At 43.0% G+C, this 18,053-nt stretch overlaps 1 protein-coding gene across 1 annotated transcript in view; it reads left to right on the forward strand.

Annotated features, from left to right (window-relative positions):
• The window catches only part of REEP3 (receptor accessory protein 3), a 64,352-nt gene extending 62,824 nt beyond the window's left edge, over positions 1-1,528 (forward strand). Inside the window, exon 7 of the mRNA XM_048507089.1 lies at positions 1,399-1,528. Within this exon, the coding sequence (XP_048363046.1) occupies positions 1,399-1,511 (113 nt within the window). The 3' untranslated portion in view covers positions 1,512-1,528. The remainder of the gene's footprint in view (positions 1-1,398) is intronic.
• Positions 1,529-18,053: the final 16,525 nt, after the last annotated feature.

Raw genomic sequence — 18,053 nt, forward strand, 5'->3', positions numbered from 1 at the left:
GAGTCAGTAGAAAGGCTAACTACGAGTAAAGTATTCAATGGACCCTTCTGCTTTGACTCAGCTCATCCAGAGCTGGCAGGATTCATTAAATTGCCTTCAGCAGGGGAGACATCTTCTCTTCAACTAAACTGTAGTATTTTCCCTCCCCGCATACACCTCTGTTTATGAGCATGAACACAAAACTGAGGCATGTACGTTTCCAGTACGCATTTGAGGAAGTGAATTCCAACACATACGCTTACACGGGAATAAATAAGTGTTGTTAGTCTCCAGGGTGCCACTGGAATCATGTCTTATATTGCTGCTGCAGATCTGTTATTCCAGTGTGATAACCTGCTGCTCCCAAAATAACACATTTGTGGCTTTCTGAAAACTAGTGAATATATTGACACCATTGTCCAGAAGTGAGGCTCCCAACTCAAAGTCTTTACATTCAGGGTCATTACAAAATAACTTGTTATTGATCACTCTCGGTGTTTCCCCTTCCGTTCCATATGCTTGGTTGGATGTTTTGGGTTACGTATTTTAAGGGTGTTCGGAAGTGCTGGTCCAAAGAGCATTCCAGAAGCAACAGCCATGTGCTATCTCACTAAAAGATGCACCACGAAATAACTACATGGTGTGACAAGATTCTCTGGAACTCTTCCCTGGCTGTATGTTTTGGAGGGAGGGAGTTACTGGATAGAATCATTCAGGCCTGTGATTGTTGGGTCTTGTTTACCATCTGTGAATACCCTGCAAACTATGGGCACTGGGTGTGGAACTGATTGTAAAATCTGTTGAACTTTTCAGTATGCCCGAGGTGACATCTTCTGCTACTGCATACATAGCAGAATAATAGGTTTTCACCCAAATTTAGCCAGTTTTTACTTTAGTTAATGGAAAACTGAGAAGTGTATCAAATGCTTTTCAGTTCTTGTGGTCAAAGGTTCAAGAGCTGTCTCAGAGTATACTCCCAACAGGATAGAGTGTCTTTAATTGGGAATTAACTTACCCTAGCAGCTGTGCATGATCAGATACCCTCCCTGCCTGGCAATGACATACAGCTGGATAGGGTGGGGCTGTTCTTGAATGGGATATAGCAGACCTTACTGCTTTGGGAACATGGATTTGTTAGCTGTATGGATCCAAAATTTCATTCCATAAATCATGGAGCCTGCTGTATGGGGAACCTTTCATGGAAGCCTTGACAGAAAAGGTTTACACTATTGTGAAAGGCTTCGCTGTTAGAAAGGAATCTTTTTGTCCACTGTTCTTTGGATCCCTGTCTACGTTAAGCAGTTGATCTTGTACCTTGTCATGAATGTAATAATTTGAATGTTCTGCCTCCTGTTAAAATAAAAATGACGGACGTGTAAATGTCTCTGTCATAACACCTAGGCATTATTTTTTTGTTAGGCTTTAATTTATCCCAAGTAAAAAAAAGACTAGGAAAGATAATCAAAACTGATGAAAGAAGAGGGACCTATTCAGAAGATAGAATCTTTATAGAGAGGGTCTTAAGCGAATAGTATAAAATCTGTAAAAACTATCAGGCAAAGGCAATTATAATCTTTGATAATATGAATAGCTAGGATGCTTCATTACAGCCCTATGGAATATTTTAATAGTAGAATTGTTTTCATTGCAGTAAAAATTTAATTGGTAATACTGCAAAATGACATTCCTTTTAAGGGATGAATTTTTACTACTAACCTTTGATGTCTGCAAACCATCAGACAGTTTTGATCAAATGCATCAGATGGGAAACCCTTTTGCAGCTAGAATATTTTTGACTGTATATTGCTGATTTCCTTCCCTTACTATATTGTGGCTGTGATGCAGAGGAATTGTGTCTACACGGGTTTGTTCTGAAAAACATTCAAGAGCTGCCTCTCCAAGAGATGCCTTTTCATTACTGTGCAATTCTCCCAGGTTAGAAAAAAGCCCTTGGAGACTTGACACTAACTTAACAACACAAAGAGGAAACTTGGCCAGAGAAGAGTTGTTAGAATACCACCCTCATTCCCACTTACTACAAAACTTAAAATACTTTCTTAAATTAGGGTTTTATATTAGCAGGAAACTTTTCTGTGAATAAATGGAGAGATGGCACAATCTTTCTTTAAAAAAAGCTGCCCAACCAGAACATAACTTTCCCCAGTGCAGAGCATCTCAAAACTCCAGAATCAGTAAATTATCTGCTATAGTATGGACAGATGAGGCCAGTGTAGTGTCTTGCTACAGTGACCCAAATGTCAAACAGAGTGGTGCATGAATTAAAATAAGAATTGATAAAACCTACTGGAGTGCTTACCTGGAATTGAATCTGTCTGTTACTTGCTTCTAGCCATTTGTGATTAAACTCTGGGATGAAACTGAACTGATGAATAACAGCAGTTACTAGATTTGATTACTGACAGAGATGCTCTTTTCTTTTTTTATTTTACTAGCTTATATATTCTCAAATTACTCACAATAGAGAGAAAATGGAAATGCACAAGAAAAATACACAATTCCCATATCTATTTGCCACACAGGGCATGCTGATTCTTTTCATTCTTCCATGACTTAACTGCAAAATAGATTTAGAATTTTAGAAGATTAATACAATAGTGCTTAAATATTCAGCAGTCCGAGAGAAGGGCACACTAAAATGGAAAATGCATCAATAATCAAAGCCTGTCTATTAACCGGGGCTCTTCTTATAATGCGTTCCATGCACGATACATTAATGGCCTGGAGCAAAGAAAAGCTTGGGCGGTTTCCCACAGAGTGGCAGCAGCGCTGTGGCGTGAACCAGCTCTTCTTCCTCCCCAGGTGGCGTCTGGCCATTATAAACAATAACCTTTAGGGTGCAGGGAGAAGGCGATCTTCCCAGGCAGTGGGAGCAGCCGCTTCGAGCTGGCTGTCTCCTTACATGGTGTCTCTGATTGGCCTGCGAGGCGTGACCAGCCCACACACTGTCCTCCGATCTCCCGGGGTGGGGCCGAGTCAGGCAGGGCTGTGTTGCAACGGCGGCTACCTCAATGAGAAGCCCAGGCAGAGAGAAGCCGACTCCACGTCTGGAGCGCGATCTACCGACCTCCCGGCAACCCGTTCATGCTTGCATGCGAGCAGACTCCATGCGCCCGCACTCTTGGCGTGGGGAAGAACGTCTTGAGCTTGGCCTATAATGTTTTGATTTCCCCTTTTTGTTCCTATTTGTTACACATGTGACAAGAAATGCAATACAAAGCGACTTTTGTTTTACATTAATTTTCAAAATTTTTTTGACAACAAGCTAATTAAAATAATTTATATATGAAACTTGCCATCTTGTTTCCACCTATTCTGGTGTATTTATTAATTTGCGATATATTTATAGTTTGGAAACAGTTTGTTACCTCTTCATTTTGATAATCTAGCTGCATAGGTTCAGCGTTCTTATACACCACAATTATTTATTTAATAAGTTTCCTAATTCTAGTTTGCTTCTTATAGAAGTGTATGTAAAAAATATATATACCATTGTGTGAAATTCTGTAATTGGTCTGTTATGCTCCTAGAGATGTTAATTTGCCCATTAGATATTCGGTTAGCTTACTTATCATTCATTTCAGGTCGAGATTGCAGCCTGACCTTCACTTTGGGAGGCATATTCCCTCGGACCACTGTCACCATATATTTTAAAAATGGTTCTTATATCTTTTTTGGTGCTTTGTAGCATGTTGTAACATGTTGCGTTCTAATTTGTTTGGTATCTTCTTGCGTCTCACTAATGAATCTGACTATCCAATATGTTTTACTTTCTTACATATCCCACTACGTAGCGGTAGCTTGTATCATCTCTATTTTATTTTAGCATTTACTGTTATATGTGCTCACGTTAACGGTATATATCTTTGGTGTAATGTACACCTATAAAACATCTTGTACCAGTTTTTTCTGGAGTGTCTGACCTTCTACCGACTTAATTTCAAGTGGTCTAAAAGTACTCAGTGATTTATACTTATATTCTCAAATTGTCCATTTTGTGTACGGTTTCATTTGCTCTGTTCAGAGTATCTGTGAAGTAAAGTTTTCCTGATAGATGTTCCATATCTCCTGTTATTAACTGATCAAAATTAGTTAGGAGAAAATTTTTGGATTAGAATAGTTCAGGTGTTCTAAAAATGTTTCATGTTTTCTTCTTCCTTTTCAGGTGCGGTATGGGTCATTACAAATATAAAGTGAAGACCACAAGTGTGTACTCTAAATTATCTTGATAGTTCGAAGCGTAAATCAAATTGCTGCATGTGTTTCTTCTCTACAGGTCTGGTCCTGTATGCAGGAGGCTTTCCCATTCTTTGAAATTATTTCACATACATGGATTCTCCATTGCTAGTGAAGCGTACTAGACTCTCAGTAAAGAGAAAAGATCCTCTGTATGACCCGGTCTCTGTCTGTCAGTAACTGACCACAGTGTTCAGAACTTCAGTTACCAAACACAGTGGTTGAGTTGATTTCTGTTACTATTAAAATTGACCCTTGCTAAATATGGGGTAGATAGTATTTTAGAGGTTTTGTATTATGTAAACAATGAAATAATAATTTCAACTGGATTCTTGAGGTTTTTTTTAACTTCCATGGCTGCTGTGGGTGAACAGATGAGAGTGGCTGGTTAATGTCCAATTCTTAATACAAATTGCACAACTCAGCATTTTCTTTAACAGGGAAATTTATACTTGAATGCATTTTAGTTCTGGGTTTAGAGAAAGTTCTTAGTATCCTAACGTTACAGAGGAAATAAGAGATGTTTGTGGAAGTAGAACTGATCTTTTCATGTGCTTTGGTAAACATAGCATGACTAAAAGTTAACTTTCTCATAAAAAAAGACTGTGATCCCTGGTGGGAATTCTCTTTTTTAAGCAACTGAGCCTCTGCGCTCTACATCACCTGTGTTAAGAGTTTCTTCATTGCCTCTCTGATGTGGGAAGCTTGGTCATTGTAGTTCAGGGCAGGATTCACTAAGGGAATTATGGCTGATATTCTTCCTATGAGAAAGAATGAATTACATTTAAAAGGATGCAATTAGAAGTAAAACTGGAATCAATTCTTTTTTGTTTCTTGCTTCTGAAGTCATGTACTGTAACATTATCTGTACAGGAGTTAGAAAAACAGTTCACCAAAAACTTTCAGACATGTCTATCAGATATTGAAAGTCAGACAACATCCTGTGCACTAAGATAGATCATGTGAAGTGATAGCAAAGAAAAGAGTGTACAATATTTATAAAGTTCATTATTTCTCCTGTGGTTTTAGAGTCCCATGAGTTTTATTGATGGTTTTAAAACTTTATTATTTTTTGTTTCCTTTGTATATCTTTGCTAAAGGCTTTCTATTAGAGGGCAACACTTCGGAGACAGAAAGCCATATTAGAAGTACAAGAGTAGCTAAGATAGATGTACCTACTATATAAATCCAGCCGTTACATTAAAGGGTGTATGTTAATGTGGATACCTTTCTGTGATAATCCTTTCAATCAGTAATGGTTTCCAAGAGGTGGCACTAGGTATACTTTTAAAATCAGATTAACTCATTAACTCTACAAGAAAGTGAAGGCTGCCAACTTACATAGGAGAATCCCCTTTAAGGATGATCTTTGTATTCTGGTCAGGTGAGCATCTCCCATCCCTGCTGTAATTGTTATTAGCTTGAGCAGTATGGCAACTACTAGATATAAGAGGCATGGTAAGCATGTCCCTGGAGTCATTAGATGGAATTTAGGAAATCATGTATTGGAAGCTTGCATTTTGAAACCACATAGCTGTAGAAGCTGGAGCGTTTTAAATTGAGCACTTGGAAACAGTACTGCTGTTTTTTGTATCACTTGGTGCTCAGGCTTTAATCTGGAAGAGACCAAAGTTCCAAAGAAACATAACTTCTGCCTGCAGATGGAGTTTTGCAGAGCAGGGGTGGGAACCTGGGCTCTCCAGATGTTCAGACTACCAATTCCATCCAGCCCCTTCCTGCATGTGAGTGGCCATGGGAAAATAGTCTAATTCTGGCAAAATGTATAAATTGGTACACAGTATTCATATTTCTACATATCTTGTAGAGGTCTCTCTTTCCTAGAAAAATTTGTTACTAATTTCTTCTGCCAGGAAGGGAGGTAACAGTTACCGTTGTGGCAACATGTTTGAATATGAGGGACTGTGTGGCAGCTCTTCGCTTTCACGCAGGTTTTGTCCAGTTGCTGGGATTATGGTAGTGCATGCAGGCAGGATTGCCTCCATATAGCATTGTTATAGCGATGTAATTTATAGTGTGGATTTACTACTGACTACACCCAGAATATGTGGCATATGCACTCATGAAGCGTGTTAGCCTTTATGAATTTACATTGCGTGTCGCGCACATGAAATTCTACTAGGAAGACTATCTTACTGAGATATGCTGGAGTCATTGCTTGCAGGGAGGGCGAGGACCCCAATCAAATTCTTTGATCCCACTTCTGTAATTGTGGTCCCTCGAGGGCTGGGATCCCTCAGTGCCACCTCTACAGGGTGTTACGAGATGTGTTTAACTAGGCTCCAGCTTAACTCACCTGTGTGTGTAATATTAATGTGGAAAAAATTCTTGTGTCTTTGTTTTTTCCAGTCTACTGACTGGATAATTGGATTTGTCTTGTTTTATTATTGCTGGTCCTGTGTGTCGGGAAAAGATGAATCAGCACAAAGGCCTCGTTCACAAACTATGGCCTCAGGGTCCTTCCTTTCCAGTTATTCCATACGTTCCTCACCAGGAAGAGAACACAAGGAGCAAGAGCAGCAACAAACTCAGCAGACGTTTTCTCTAGAAGCAGGAAGTTTAGACCAAAGAAGCGTGGAAGCGCCCAGAGGCAGCGAGGACCTCCAACGCCCAAGAAAGAAGCAAAGAAGCGTCACGGGAGCTCTTGCGCCTTCAGAAGGCGCCGCTGGATTAGCCAGCCAGCGAGGTCTTTCGGCGGGCTTTGGGCGACCCGGCAGCTGAAGCGACCCAACGAAAGCGGACTAGAGGCGTGCGTCCACCGGAGCGGCGTGCCCTCAACAGAGCAGAGAGTCCGGGCCCCCCAGGGTCCTACCTCCGGGGGAGGGGCCGAGCCACGCCACATAAATAAGAAGCAGGCGCCGCGTGCGCGCCGCTCCAGAAGCCCTGCAGTGCAGTCAGGTTCGCCGGTTGTACTGGCGGCGGGCGTACCTGACTGCTGGTTGCTGGTAGCAATTGAAAAAGCCTTATCGAAGGCTGGGCACGCCAAGGCGGAGCTGGCACAACAGAGGATAGAATGCAAAATAGCGCGCCCAGCCCCCAATCAAGTAGCTAGCTTCGGTGACAACTATAGGGTTACCTCCTTTCCCGGATGAGGAACTGGAATGGATCGAACCAGCGAAGATATTCTGAGGAAATGAAAGAGATTTTTCAACGGAAGGAGGGACTCCCTCGAGGAGGCTTCTGATCAATCCACTAAACTTTTCAAAAATGACGATTTGCAAATGCCCAGTAAGACAATCTCAGCACTTAATTTACAGGATCACAGCCCGGCCAGACAGAACCAGACAACTCTGGAGGATTCCTCCAGAGACAGTGGGAGCTGGAAAACAGGAATTATTTTCCAAAAGACTCTGAAGGGAAAAATTTTCCCAGTGCGAATCGCTGCAATGTGTGTCCAAGAAGGATAGCAAAACCAGCCCGGTGGGAAGGACTTCTCAACCTTCGAAAGACTTGCCTGTTGCACCACCCACCTTCCATACTACAGTGCAGAGCCCCAGTAGACTCACCAGTAGCTATTCTGCATTCCGGGCTGGTGGCCTAGAGGAAGGAGAAAGGTCCATTAAGAGACCCTAGACCTTAGCCAGATCAGAGGCAGCCCTCCGCGGGTCACCGCGACTGGCTGCATTAATGAAGTCCCTCATCCCAGCCTCACTGTCTCAGGGGCAGCTGTAGGTCAGCAGAAGCCCAGTTTTAGAGGGCTCAGCTGATGGAAGCCAGCCTGAGAGGGGGGGGTGGAAGGGTGTTTATAGCCAATGCAGCTGTGCAGGCAGCTACCATGGTTCTTTATCCTCTGGCAGCCAGACCATGGCTTCAAACAGAAGGAATGCCTGGATTACGACCTTGTGAACAGACCATAGTCAAAACCGTGCTAGCAGCCTATTCATGCATTCTGGGGAGCACTGTGGGAGAGAGAATTAGAGGTCCTTGTAGAAACCTTAAGACAAAATAATGCCCAAGACACTAAAACCTGAGATCTCTCAGGGCCTTGAAACCTGCCAGAACCCGAAACCATGGGTTTTCCCCAGGAGGTTCCGCCCTAATTGTAGAACCAAAGTTCCTAACTTCCCAAAGGAACAAGCAAGAGACTACAGAGCCCTTCAACAAACAGGAAAAAAAACTTCGAAACCGACCACACTTAATAAACAAGCCTTTCCCGGACCCTGTGGGGAAGTGTCCATGCTTATAAATTCCATCCCAGCACTGCTTGGAGGCTGACCATGCGGACAGATGGGTACAGGAGGTAGTAGAGGAGCGGATATGCAATGGGTTCTTAAAAACTGCAAACACCACTTTATTGCCGTCCCTGTTCAGGGACTCAAATAAAACAAAGCAGACTGCCAAAACAGATCGCAGTAATGATCCAGGCAGCGGAGGAGTCCCGACCAAATTCTCAGGTGGTGTTACAAATGCTACGGTCCCAAAATCCGAGGGACTACAGAGCAGTGCTGAACAGAAATTTCTCAACAACAAATTCCCTTAAATTACCAAAATTCCAAGATGGAAACACTGAAATCATCACACGTTGGCTTGAAATCCAATCAGGACTTTCTCACCTCCCTGGATCTGAAGAGCGTGCTTGTATCCTGATACTGACCCTACGAACAGCTTCCTCCGGGTTAGCGGTGGGAGGCGTCATACAATGCAGAACTCTCCCATTTGGGCTAGCTACACCTTGAGCAGTCCTCAAGAGGTCCACAATGGCCCCCCGTGTCATTTCTCCTCAGAGGCAGGAGAATACATATATCCCTACTTAAGCGACCTCCTAAATCGCTCCAAGTCTCTAGTGGGGCTCAGGATGTGAAGATTCAGAGCACGATCTACAGAACGCGGGTTCCTGATAAACAAAGAAAAAAGCTCCCACTTATTCCAGCCACAATTAGAGCACCCAGGTGCCATCATGCACGATACCACAAGGGCCTCTTTCTGACTCCAAAACAAAAAAATAAATGCATACAAAGCGATCAATTGGAACTTCGGCAGACAGCCTCAGTGCTTCATCACAAACCTTCTGGGCCTCTTTATATCAGTAGTCACCTTGGTGGGCAAGATTCCATACCAGGCCTCTACAACTGTTCCTGAGAGATACCAAAAGAAATATAATCCTAAAGAAGGACAAAAAGGTAGCCGCCACTAGTTCGGTCACGGGCAGCCTCGGTGGTGTGGCAGCTGCAACCATAACCTCTCAAAGGAAAAAAAAGGTTCCTGCGATTACAGACCCCAAATTTCCACGGACCCTACGAAAGGAGGACTGAGACACTTCGACTCCACCTATTTGTCCAAACTTGGTCCAACTCAGAAACCAAACTCTAATAAATGTCTCCTAGAAACAAGGAGCAATCTAGCCCTGGAACATTTCCTTCCATGAATCAATGCTCATTGCACATTGATCGTCGGGGCCGGTTCTTTCAACAAAAATATTACATAAACAATCAGGGGCTCTGAGTCCCACAAGACTGTGAGGGTGTCCAGATCCTGTGGGCAGAACTGGCACCTACCTGCTGGAAGTAACACACTAAAGAATTCAAAGTAAAGGCAGACTGGCTCAGCAGACAGCAGATCCAGGAGAATAGCATCTAAACCAGGTGTTTCAACAAGTAACCAGGACTCTGGGATCCCCGACAATTTAGAATCTCCAACAACCGCATAACTGCAACGGTTTTGTGACCAGATTCTGATCCCAGAGCCATGAGCCTGAAACTAGCACTAACCGCTCCCTGGCCACCGGGGATCTATATGCCTTTCTCCCAATTGACCACGCCTTCTCAGAAAAATAAAACAGGAGAAATAGTAATCGTTACTTCCGATAGCCCAGAGGAGGCCACGTGGACACCTCATAGTCAGGAGGTCTCATGGCGCCTCCCCTGCAGCTGAGGCCGGTTCGGATCTCCTCCACAAGGCCATCATACAATCCAGGAGAATGGCGCTCAAACTGACCCACAGCGATAGCTTGCAGGAGGCATCTAACAGAGTAGAAGGTTTCTCAGCAAAAGGTCCCACCATTCCATACTGGCAGCACCACTCCCGATCAACATATATAATGCCTCATGGAAAACCCTCACGTCATTGAGTTTGATACCACTCAGTAAATCCAAGAACAACCCATCTGCAGGATTATTAGAATTCCTAGAAGGAGTTTGATGGGCAGCCATGATGCTACCCTAGAAAAAGAGACAAGCTAACACCCTTATGCTTCCGTCTACCCCTCTATCAATGGCCTCCAATGATACAAAACATAGGAGTGGTGCATGGGAACTTGCCAAGGAGATTTGAAGCTTCCACAACCCCACCACTCCATAAGGTCCCGCCGTGGAAGCTACACTCAGTAGTGTGACACTTACTAAGCACCCCTTGAACCAGTTCAGTCTGTCCACTGGGGTGGGTGAGGATGAACTTTGTTCCCTGATTGCTATAACCTCGTGGAGGTCTCCAGAGTTGCCTCTCTCCTCGAACCGAGACTGTGCACATTCTCGAAGGACAGAGTAACAGTGGCCAGCTTCATCCCTAAGGTGAAACAGCGCCTTTCATTCGACAACGGGAAATAGCATTGCAAACTTCATGCCAAACCCTAAACATCCAAGGAAATTAGGTGTGGCACCTCTGGGCGTCAGGAGGCACTAAAAGCCTTCCTTATCAGGGCGGAAGAACTGCGTGGAGTCAGAAACCCTGTTAGATCAACATTCAACCCCGCCCAGGTTGGAGCTACCGATAATCAGCGTGCATTACCTTTCAGCAACTAAAGCAACCATCATTGGGCATACAAGGCCGAGTGGCAGCTGCCACCATCTGGAGTCCGCCTTTCTGGTAGCTGGCAACCAACGCAATAACATTCAGAAACCAACTGGTGGAAGAAATCTGCAAAACATGGGTCTCATGTGGTCATTTTGTTGGGCTACTACCAACTCAATTCCACGCCGCTGACCCACCAGAATTTGGCTTTTGGTAGGAAGGGTGTTGGAAAGCATCGTAGGAGATTGATGGGGGCCCACCTGGTTAGGGGACACTTTACTCAGGGGAGGTCCCTAAGGTCTTCCCAGTAGAAGAGTCCATTTGGATACTTACGTGGGGCCTGGAGGAAGACATCTTGACCCTCCTACCTCTATCTTTACTCCGATGATGCCTATTCACACCTAAAAATGGAGCTTGAAGGTGGCTGAGAGAGGGAACCTTAAGCTGATATTTGTCCAACTTATTTGTGCATTTGGTGTACAAAGTTGTGTTCTACAAGTCATTTGTGTTTATTTATTAGGGAGCCAGTAATTTTTTGTGGTCCTCATTTCTACTAGATGACAGACGGTGTACTGAGGGATCGCCTGAGGACACCACGGAAGTGGGATCAAAAAATTTGATTGGTCCCACCTACCACTAAAAGCAATGGCAGGCATCTCTAGCAGATGTGCCTTCCTCAGTAGAAAAAAAAAGCCTTAAGTACAGTCAGTGGACTCTCGAACCGAACTTTCAAGTCTTCCTATTCTGTAAATCCTCAACTAATTTAATACATTAGCAGAGTGAAAACATATTGCATGTCCTGCATATTGGCAGGATGCTGCTATAAACACTCGGGTTTGTTTTCAGTCTGCAACATACTACCATAAGTGGTTTTAGGATCCCTGTCTACTGACACTTCGAAATATGGCCCCAGGATAGACAAATAACCTTCTGCCTTCCCACAATTGATTTGAATTAGATGATTTCAGAACCATTGAACAAGGAACAGTTGTGGAATGACGCACACTGTCTTCACTGTATTTCAGCAACTTGGCAACTGCCAGTTGAAGACCTCTTAAATAATGACTTGTGAGATTCCTTGCTGTAATGGCTATCGGCAGGCCTATTGTTTCTGAATTCATCCAAGTTTTTTGGCTAGGAGATCTGACCTTTAAAGTTGGCACATTTTAAATGCCACACTGCATTTTACTGCATGCCTTCATTATCCATACTAAAAATGTAGCATGTAGTGGTTAAAGAGTGTGTGGGGACATGCCACAGAGCTTCTGATTGGCCAGAACTTCTCAGGGCAGGTATCTGCTTTGCAATACTGGAGGCTACTTCACATGAGGTGCATGAAAGCTGCAAGTATGTGCACTCAATGAGAATGTCCTTCAATTAACTGAGTAAGAGGCAGCCCCATCCCCCATTCTTTAGCACCTTGGGTTCCATGAATGGCAAGAGACAAATGGTAGAAATTGTATCATGTCAAAACACCTTTCTTTTAAACAAGGTACAGGGCTTCTGTCTACAAAGTATTGCACACAAGATGCATGTTCTTAAGGAAACTTAAAGTACTTTCAAGGATTGCTTCCACTGACCAGTTCTTAAAATTTCAATATCAGCATTCAGACTTTAAAACACTGTAAACTTTAACTTTTTCTATTTGTAATAGCTGGCAACTTGTTTACATATTTGTAGTGCTGGGGAGCCTTTTATGCATTTTGTACTAATATTTCTTTACCTTTGTAAATACTATTTTTGAAGGCGCAATGGCTTTTATGACTTTTTAAAAAAAACAATGCACAATAAAATGAGTACATTCATACTTTGTCTGATTCAGTTTCAATTTTAACGTTTTGGGAGGAAGATTGGACATGTTGAAGCGCGTGAACCTGAAAGGGTGGTCTTAAGTGTTAATTGCAAATTGCTGTCTTCATTGTGATGGAGAAGAAACAAATTCAAAAGCAATACAAACTTGTAAATTTTGAGGTATACAACGGACTTTATTTCAATGTGTAGTGTTTTGTAGAACAGCTGAAGTGGCTTGCTATGTGCCTGCTTCAAAATATACTGCCGACATAAATAGACAATGACATTTGCCCTAATTCCTTTCATAACTTTGTTGTTTGGGTAGTATTCCTTGTCCATGGGAGCGAAAGGGGGCACTGTAGATACTCCCTAGGCGACGGGTCTGTATTACCACTAGTGAGATTTTTTCTAAATCCATTTTGTCCTATCAATTTCTCATATAGCTTGACTGTGTTTTACTCCATCAGATTTGTAGCTCATCCTTCTTCCAAATACCCTGGGGTACATAGCAATTTTCCTCAGGGCAGTTTTGAGAGGTAGAACAGGCTGGGAGTCTATGACAGACCCAGTGAGCTTCATCAGCAAGAAGTGATTAAGATCTTGTTTCTTCCATTTAGCACCTGGTCCATTATATTGTACTGGCTATCACATTAGGTCACGGAAAGACGACTAGCAGTATACAAGGAAGGCCTTTTAATAGAAATGCCGTGGCACAATAGATCTATTTTATTTGTGTAGAGCACAGTTATGCCGCCTTTCTATCTAACAGAGTCCTCAAGGCACTGAACAATAAAACAGCTTTTAAAAAACTGTTTCAGCAAAGAAATGCAAACAATATAGAATTTTTCACCTGCTGGTGGAAAACTCTGATCTGAGGAGGAAATTTCATAATTTTGGTGCCATGACTGAAAAGGCCCTTTTCAGGTTGCTATCTATCTAGTCTCAGATGGAAGGGCACCCAAAGACTCCTTGTGTGTTTGCAAAAGCATGATCGACTATGATTGCAATGATCAGGTATGTTCAAATTGCAGTGGGTAGACTGTAATGTTTGTTGGTCCCAATATGTATGGGGCTTTTAAGAGTTTAACACCTTGACTAAACCAACACAGGGATTGTTTTCCAGTAGGAAGGGGCTGGTGGAAGAATGGAGCTGGGCATGTGACATGAGAAACATGACCCATGGGGAAAGAGCCATGGTTCACTCCTTTTGGATCTTGTTCAGGTGGTATCAGGATGTAGTACTTGCATTGACAGTTCTCCGTTTATAGAGGTGCTCAGTCTTCAAATGCTAGATTGCTTGTGGAAAGCTAGCTGTGTATCTTCAAACTTGGCTCCCAAATCTCTGAAAAGCTCCAGAACTGCTGTAGAAAGAAGGGCAAAGATGTCACTTCAACATCTTTTATAAAGTTATTTCAATTCTAACTCATGTTCACGTTTTCTGCTCTTCCAAGTTTGTTACTGATAACTTTGTGTTGGAGTTATTATAATTAGAAGCATTTGTGACTGAGCGGCGGATGAGCTTCTTAGCTTTCTCCCTACTGGGATGCAAAACAAATTTTTTTGCTGAAGACTGTATTTTCTGATCAACCAAGGAGGCCAGCCATGCTCCCCACCCTTCTGAGAGCTTTATATGCAGCCCTTTTAACACTATAAGATCATACTTATGTCTTGTGGAAGTAAATTTTTAGATTCTACTTATACCGTATCTCACCTAAAGAAACTTGACAGTGTGTGTCTGTCCCTGGGAAAGTGCAGAGCTCTAAAGGAGTTTGTTCACACTAGGTAGTATAATTTTGACGTGAACAGTGTAAAGTATGTGTGTATTTAGAGGGCTACTGGATTAAAAATCTTGCTTACAGGTGAAACTATACATTCCTTTTTGTTAATCTAAATGGCATTACTCTCCCAATACAATCCTATACAGTGACTCTAGTCTTAATTCTATGGATTTAATCCAGGGGTCCTCAAACTACGGCCCGGGGGCCAAATGTGGCCCCCTGAAGGCATTTATCCGGCCCGCCAGGCATGGCGGCGATGGCTCCATTCATGTGCAGTGGGGGCTCGAGGGAGAGGAGGAACTGGCCCCAACGGCTGTTGATTGCAGTTACATGATGGCACCCCCAAATCTCCATGCATTTTCTGACCCAGAGTTGGAAACCTTTACATGTGTGTAACGCTTCTTCTGCTCCAGCCCTTCCCTCTCTCAGCTACTCCATGCTGTGTGCTCTCAGGCTTTCTGTTCCGCCCCTCACTCCCATTGCCCAGCATCTAAGCCAGAGCTGGCCGAATGCAGGCTCACCTGGCTGCTAGGGAGGAAAGAACCCAGGAAGATACCTGATCCTGGGTTAGATGGAATGCTTCATTGGGAAAGTTCTGCTTTTTTTTTTACAGGGGAAGGTATTCCACAGCCTCCCCAACAATATTTGGAGCCCACCCTGTACTTGACATACTTTGGTCACTGTTCTAAAAATAGACCATGACAGAAAGGCTGAAAGGTGAAATCAAACATTTTACAATCATTTGTGCATAGGAATTTGTTCATAGTTTTTTTTAGTCCGGCCCTCCAACAGTCTGAGGGACAGTAAACTGGCCCCCTGTTTAAAAATTTTGGGGACCCCTGATTTAATCTTTAAACTAGGGTAAATTCTTTAAACTAGGGTAAATTAGGTGGCTTTAAGCTAGGGTAACTCTTCATATGATTGTGCTGTCAGTCATCTAAGAGTGCTGCATAATGGAGAAAAGAAGCTGCAGAGACTCCTAGAGGGAGGCTATCCTGGAAAAATGGACACACAGGCCCTCATTCAGTATTTCTGAACATGTTGGAGTTGTGTCTATATTTATTTGTTGTTCTGGGAAAAGCTACACAGAGAACAACCGCAGGAGCCTTTGGATCCTAGCAAACTCCAGGCTTGGAATCCAGCATGATTGGACGGAATAAGTGAAAGGGGAAAATAAGAAGAAACTGGAGGTTTCTACTTATTTTATTAGCCCTCTTTTCGGGGGGAGCAGGAAATTGTATTGTTAATTTTGGGGATGGTTCTTGCTATGCCCGAAGCAGCACCAGATCTGTCCAGTAACGTCTGTACACTTGGACTGACGGTTCTGGTTTGGTCTGTTTCATGCAACCATCAATTGTTTTAACCAGTCATCTCTCAAGATTCTATCAGCATCTATTTTTCAAAGTTTGTATGGGAGACCCCCCCCCCCCCAATTTTTTTACAATACTGAGTGGCAGAGATATTGTAACTGGCAGCTAGTTTCTTCTGACTCTGGTGCTGCAGTGCCCATCTGAAAGGGAATGATCACAGTTGGTATTTGTTTGACTTAGTTCATGTATTTGCATCCAGCTAGGGATGCCAGCTTCCTGGTGGGACCTCAGGATTCACTGGAATTACAGCTCATTTCCAGACCACAAAGATCAGTTCCCCTGAAGAAAATGGATGCTTTGAAGGGTTGACTGTGCGGCTCCACCCCACCGAATCCCTGCCCTTCTCAGACTCCACCTGCAAATCTCCAGGAGTTTCCCAACCTGGATCTGGCAACCCTGCCACCCCCACCCCCGGTGCCCTGCTGGTGTCCTGGAAATCCTAACATCCAACTCTTCCTTCAAGGAGCTTGCTATAGTCTCTGGCATTCTGACTAAGATTTCCAATCCATGTAAGGTAGTTTTGTGCCAGATCACAGTGAAGCCTTAAAGTGGCGCCTTTAGCCCTAGAGAAGTCAGAATTTGAAACCGCTTAAATAATCTCAGCAAAGAATCAGCAGATGTTACAGCAAGTTCGTAGAGGTCGTATCAGCTTACATTAAAACAAAGAAAAATATGTTCCTTACGATTATTTTAGCCAGGAAAAAGTTTCTTTCCTGCCCCCTTAAATGTTAAGCGGCTTCCATTCAAGGCACAGTTGATAATGAAAATGCATCAGTGCATACATGAAATAATCTATGAAATGCTGTTGAAATGGTATGAATCAGTGCGGGGAATGCCCTAATCTAGTGAGAAAACCTGGCTGTTCTTAATCCAATAACATAATTGTGCTGCAATTACTAGATCAGCAAACACACACACAAAAATCTGCTTTCTCCCTCTTGGCTCCAGTGACCCTGGATTTGCCTTATTTGTTGTTTGTAGTCTACCTTTCTCACTGAGACTCAAGGTGGAATGTACAGTGTAAATACAATCAATAAGACAATGCATTTAATAAACAATGTAATAGGAGAAAGAATTGCAGAAATTTGAAATCAAGCTGAACAAAAGAATAAGTATTAAACATGACATGATAAACAACGCAGGGCATGTTATTACATTGTTAGAAACTGCATTTTGGCAGCCATGAGTTTTACAGGCTGTGTGGTCATTGTCTGGTAGTTTTTGCTCTTAACATTTTGCTGCATGGTAAGGTATATTTTTTCCCCACACATGAGGATGAGGCACATTTGCGTGTGTCTGGGTGCATTTCAAGATGCCAGCCAAGATGTGGGCAAAACATTAGGAGCTAAAACTACCAGACCACAGCCACACAGCCCAGAAAACTCACAACAGCTAATTGATTCTGGCTGTGAAGCCCTTCAACAATACAGTGCATTATCCTGGGCAAATCTATTACCAATTAGCCTTCTTCCTGATCCATTTTGTTTTAGGTAGTTTGAGAAATGCCTAGAGTGTGAGAACCATCGCACTCATCAGCCAGATTTTTCCAGACAATATCACAGCTTTGTTTCACCACTGCCTAACAACCAGCTACTTCCAATGGGACAATGATTACTATGAGCAGACAAATAGGGAAGCCATGGGAAGCCCCCTCAGCTTGGTGATAGCCAGTTTTTACATGGAATATTTTGAGAAACAAGTCCTCAAAACAGCACCCAGGAAACCCGCAACTTGGTTCCGATTTATGGATGACACTTTTACAATGTGGAGCCATGGTGAGGAGGAACTGCTGAATTTTCTGGACCACCTTAACAGCATCTACCCAAACATTCAATTAGCCATGGAAGCTGAAAAAGAAGGAAAACTGCCCTTTTTTAGATGTCTTGGTCTTTCACAGACCCAACCATCAATTGGGCCACACAGTATATAGAAAACCATCGCACACAGACCGGTAAAACTCCATAAAAACTCCAACCACCATTCACAACAGAAAAGGGGTATAATCAAAACTCTGACAGATCATGCAAAACGAATTTGTGAACTTCACCTCCTCCCTGATAAAATCAATCGTCTAAACTGGGCTTTGCAGGCTAATGGCTACTCCACACCAGAAATCAGAAGAGCTTTAAGACCAAGA

Source organism: Sphaerodactylus townsendi, linkage group LG08 (assembly GCF_021028975.2).
Source record: "Sphaerodactylus townsendi isolate TG3544 linkage group LG08, MPM_Stown_v2.3, whole genome shotgun sequence".
Classification (NCBI taxonomy): Eukaryota; Metazoa; Chordata; class Lepidosauria; order Squamata; family Sphaerodactylidae; genus Sphaerodactylus; species Sphaerodactylus townsendi.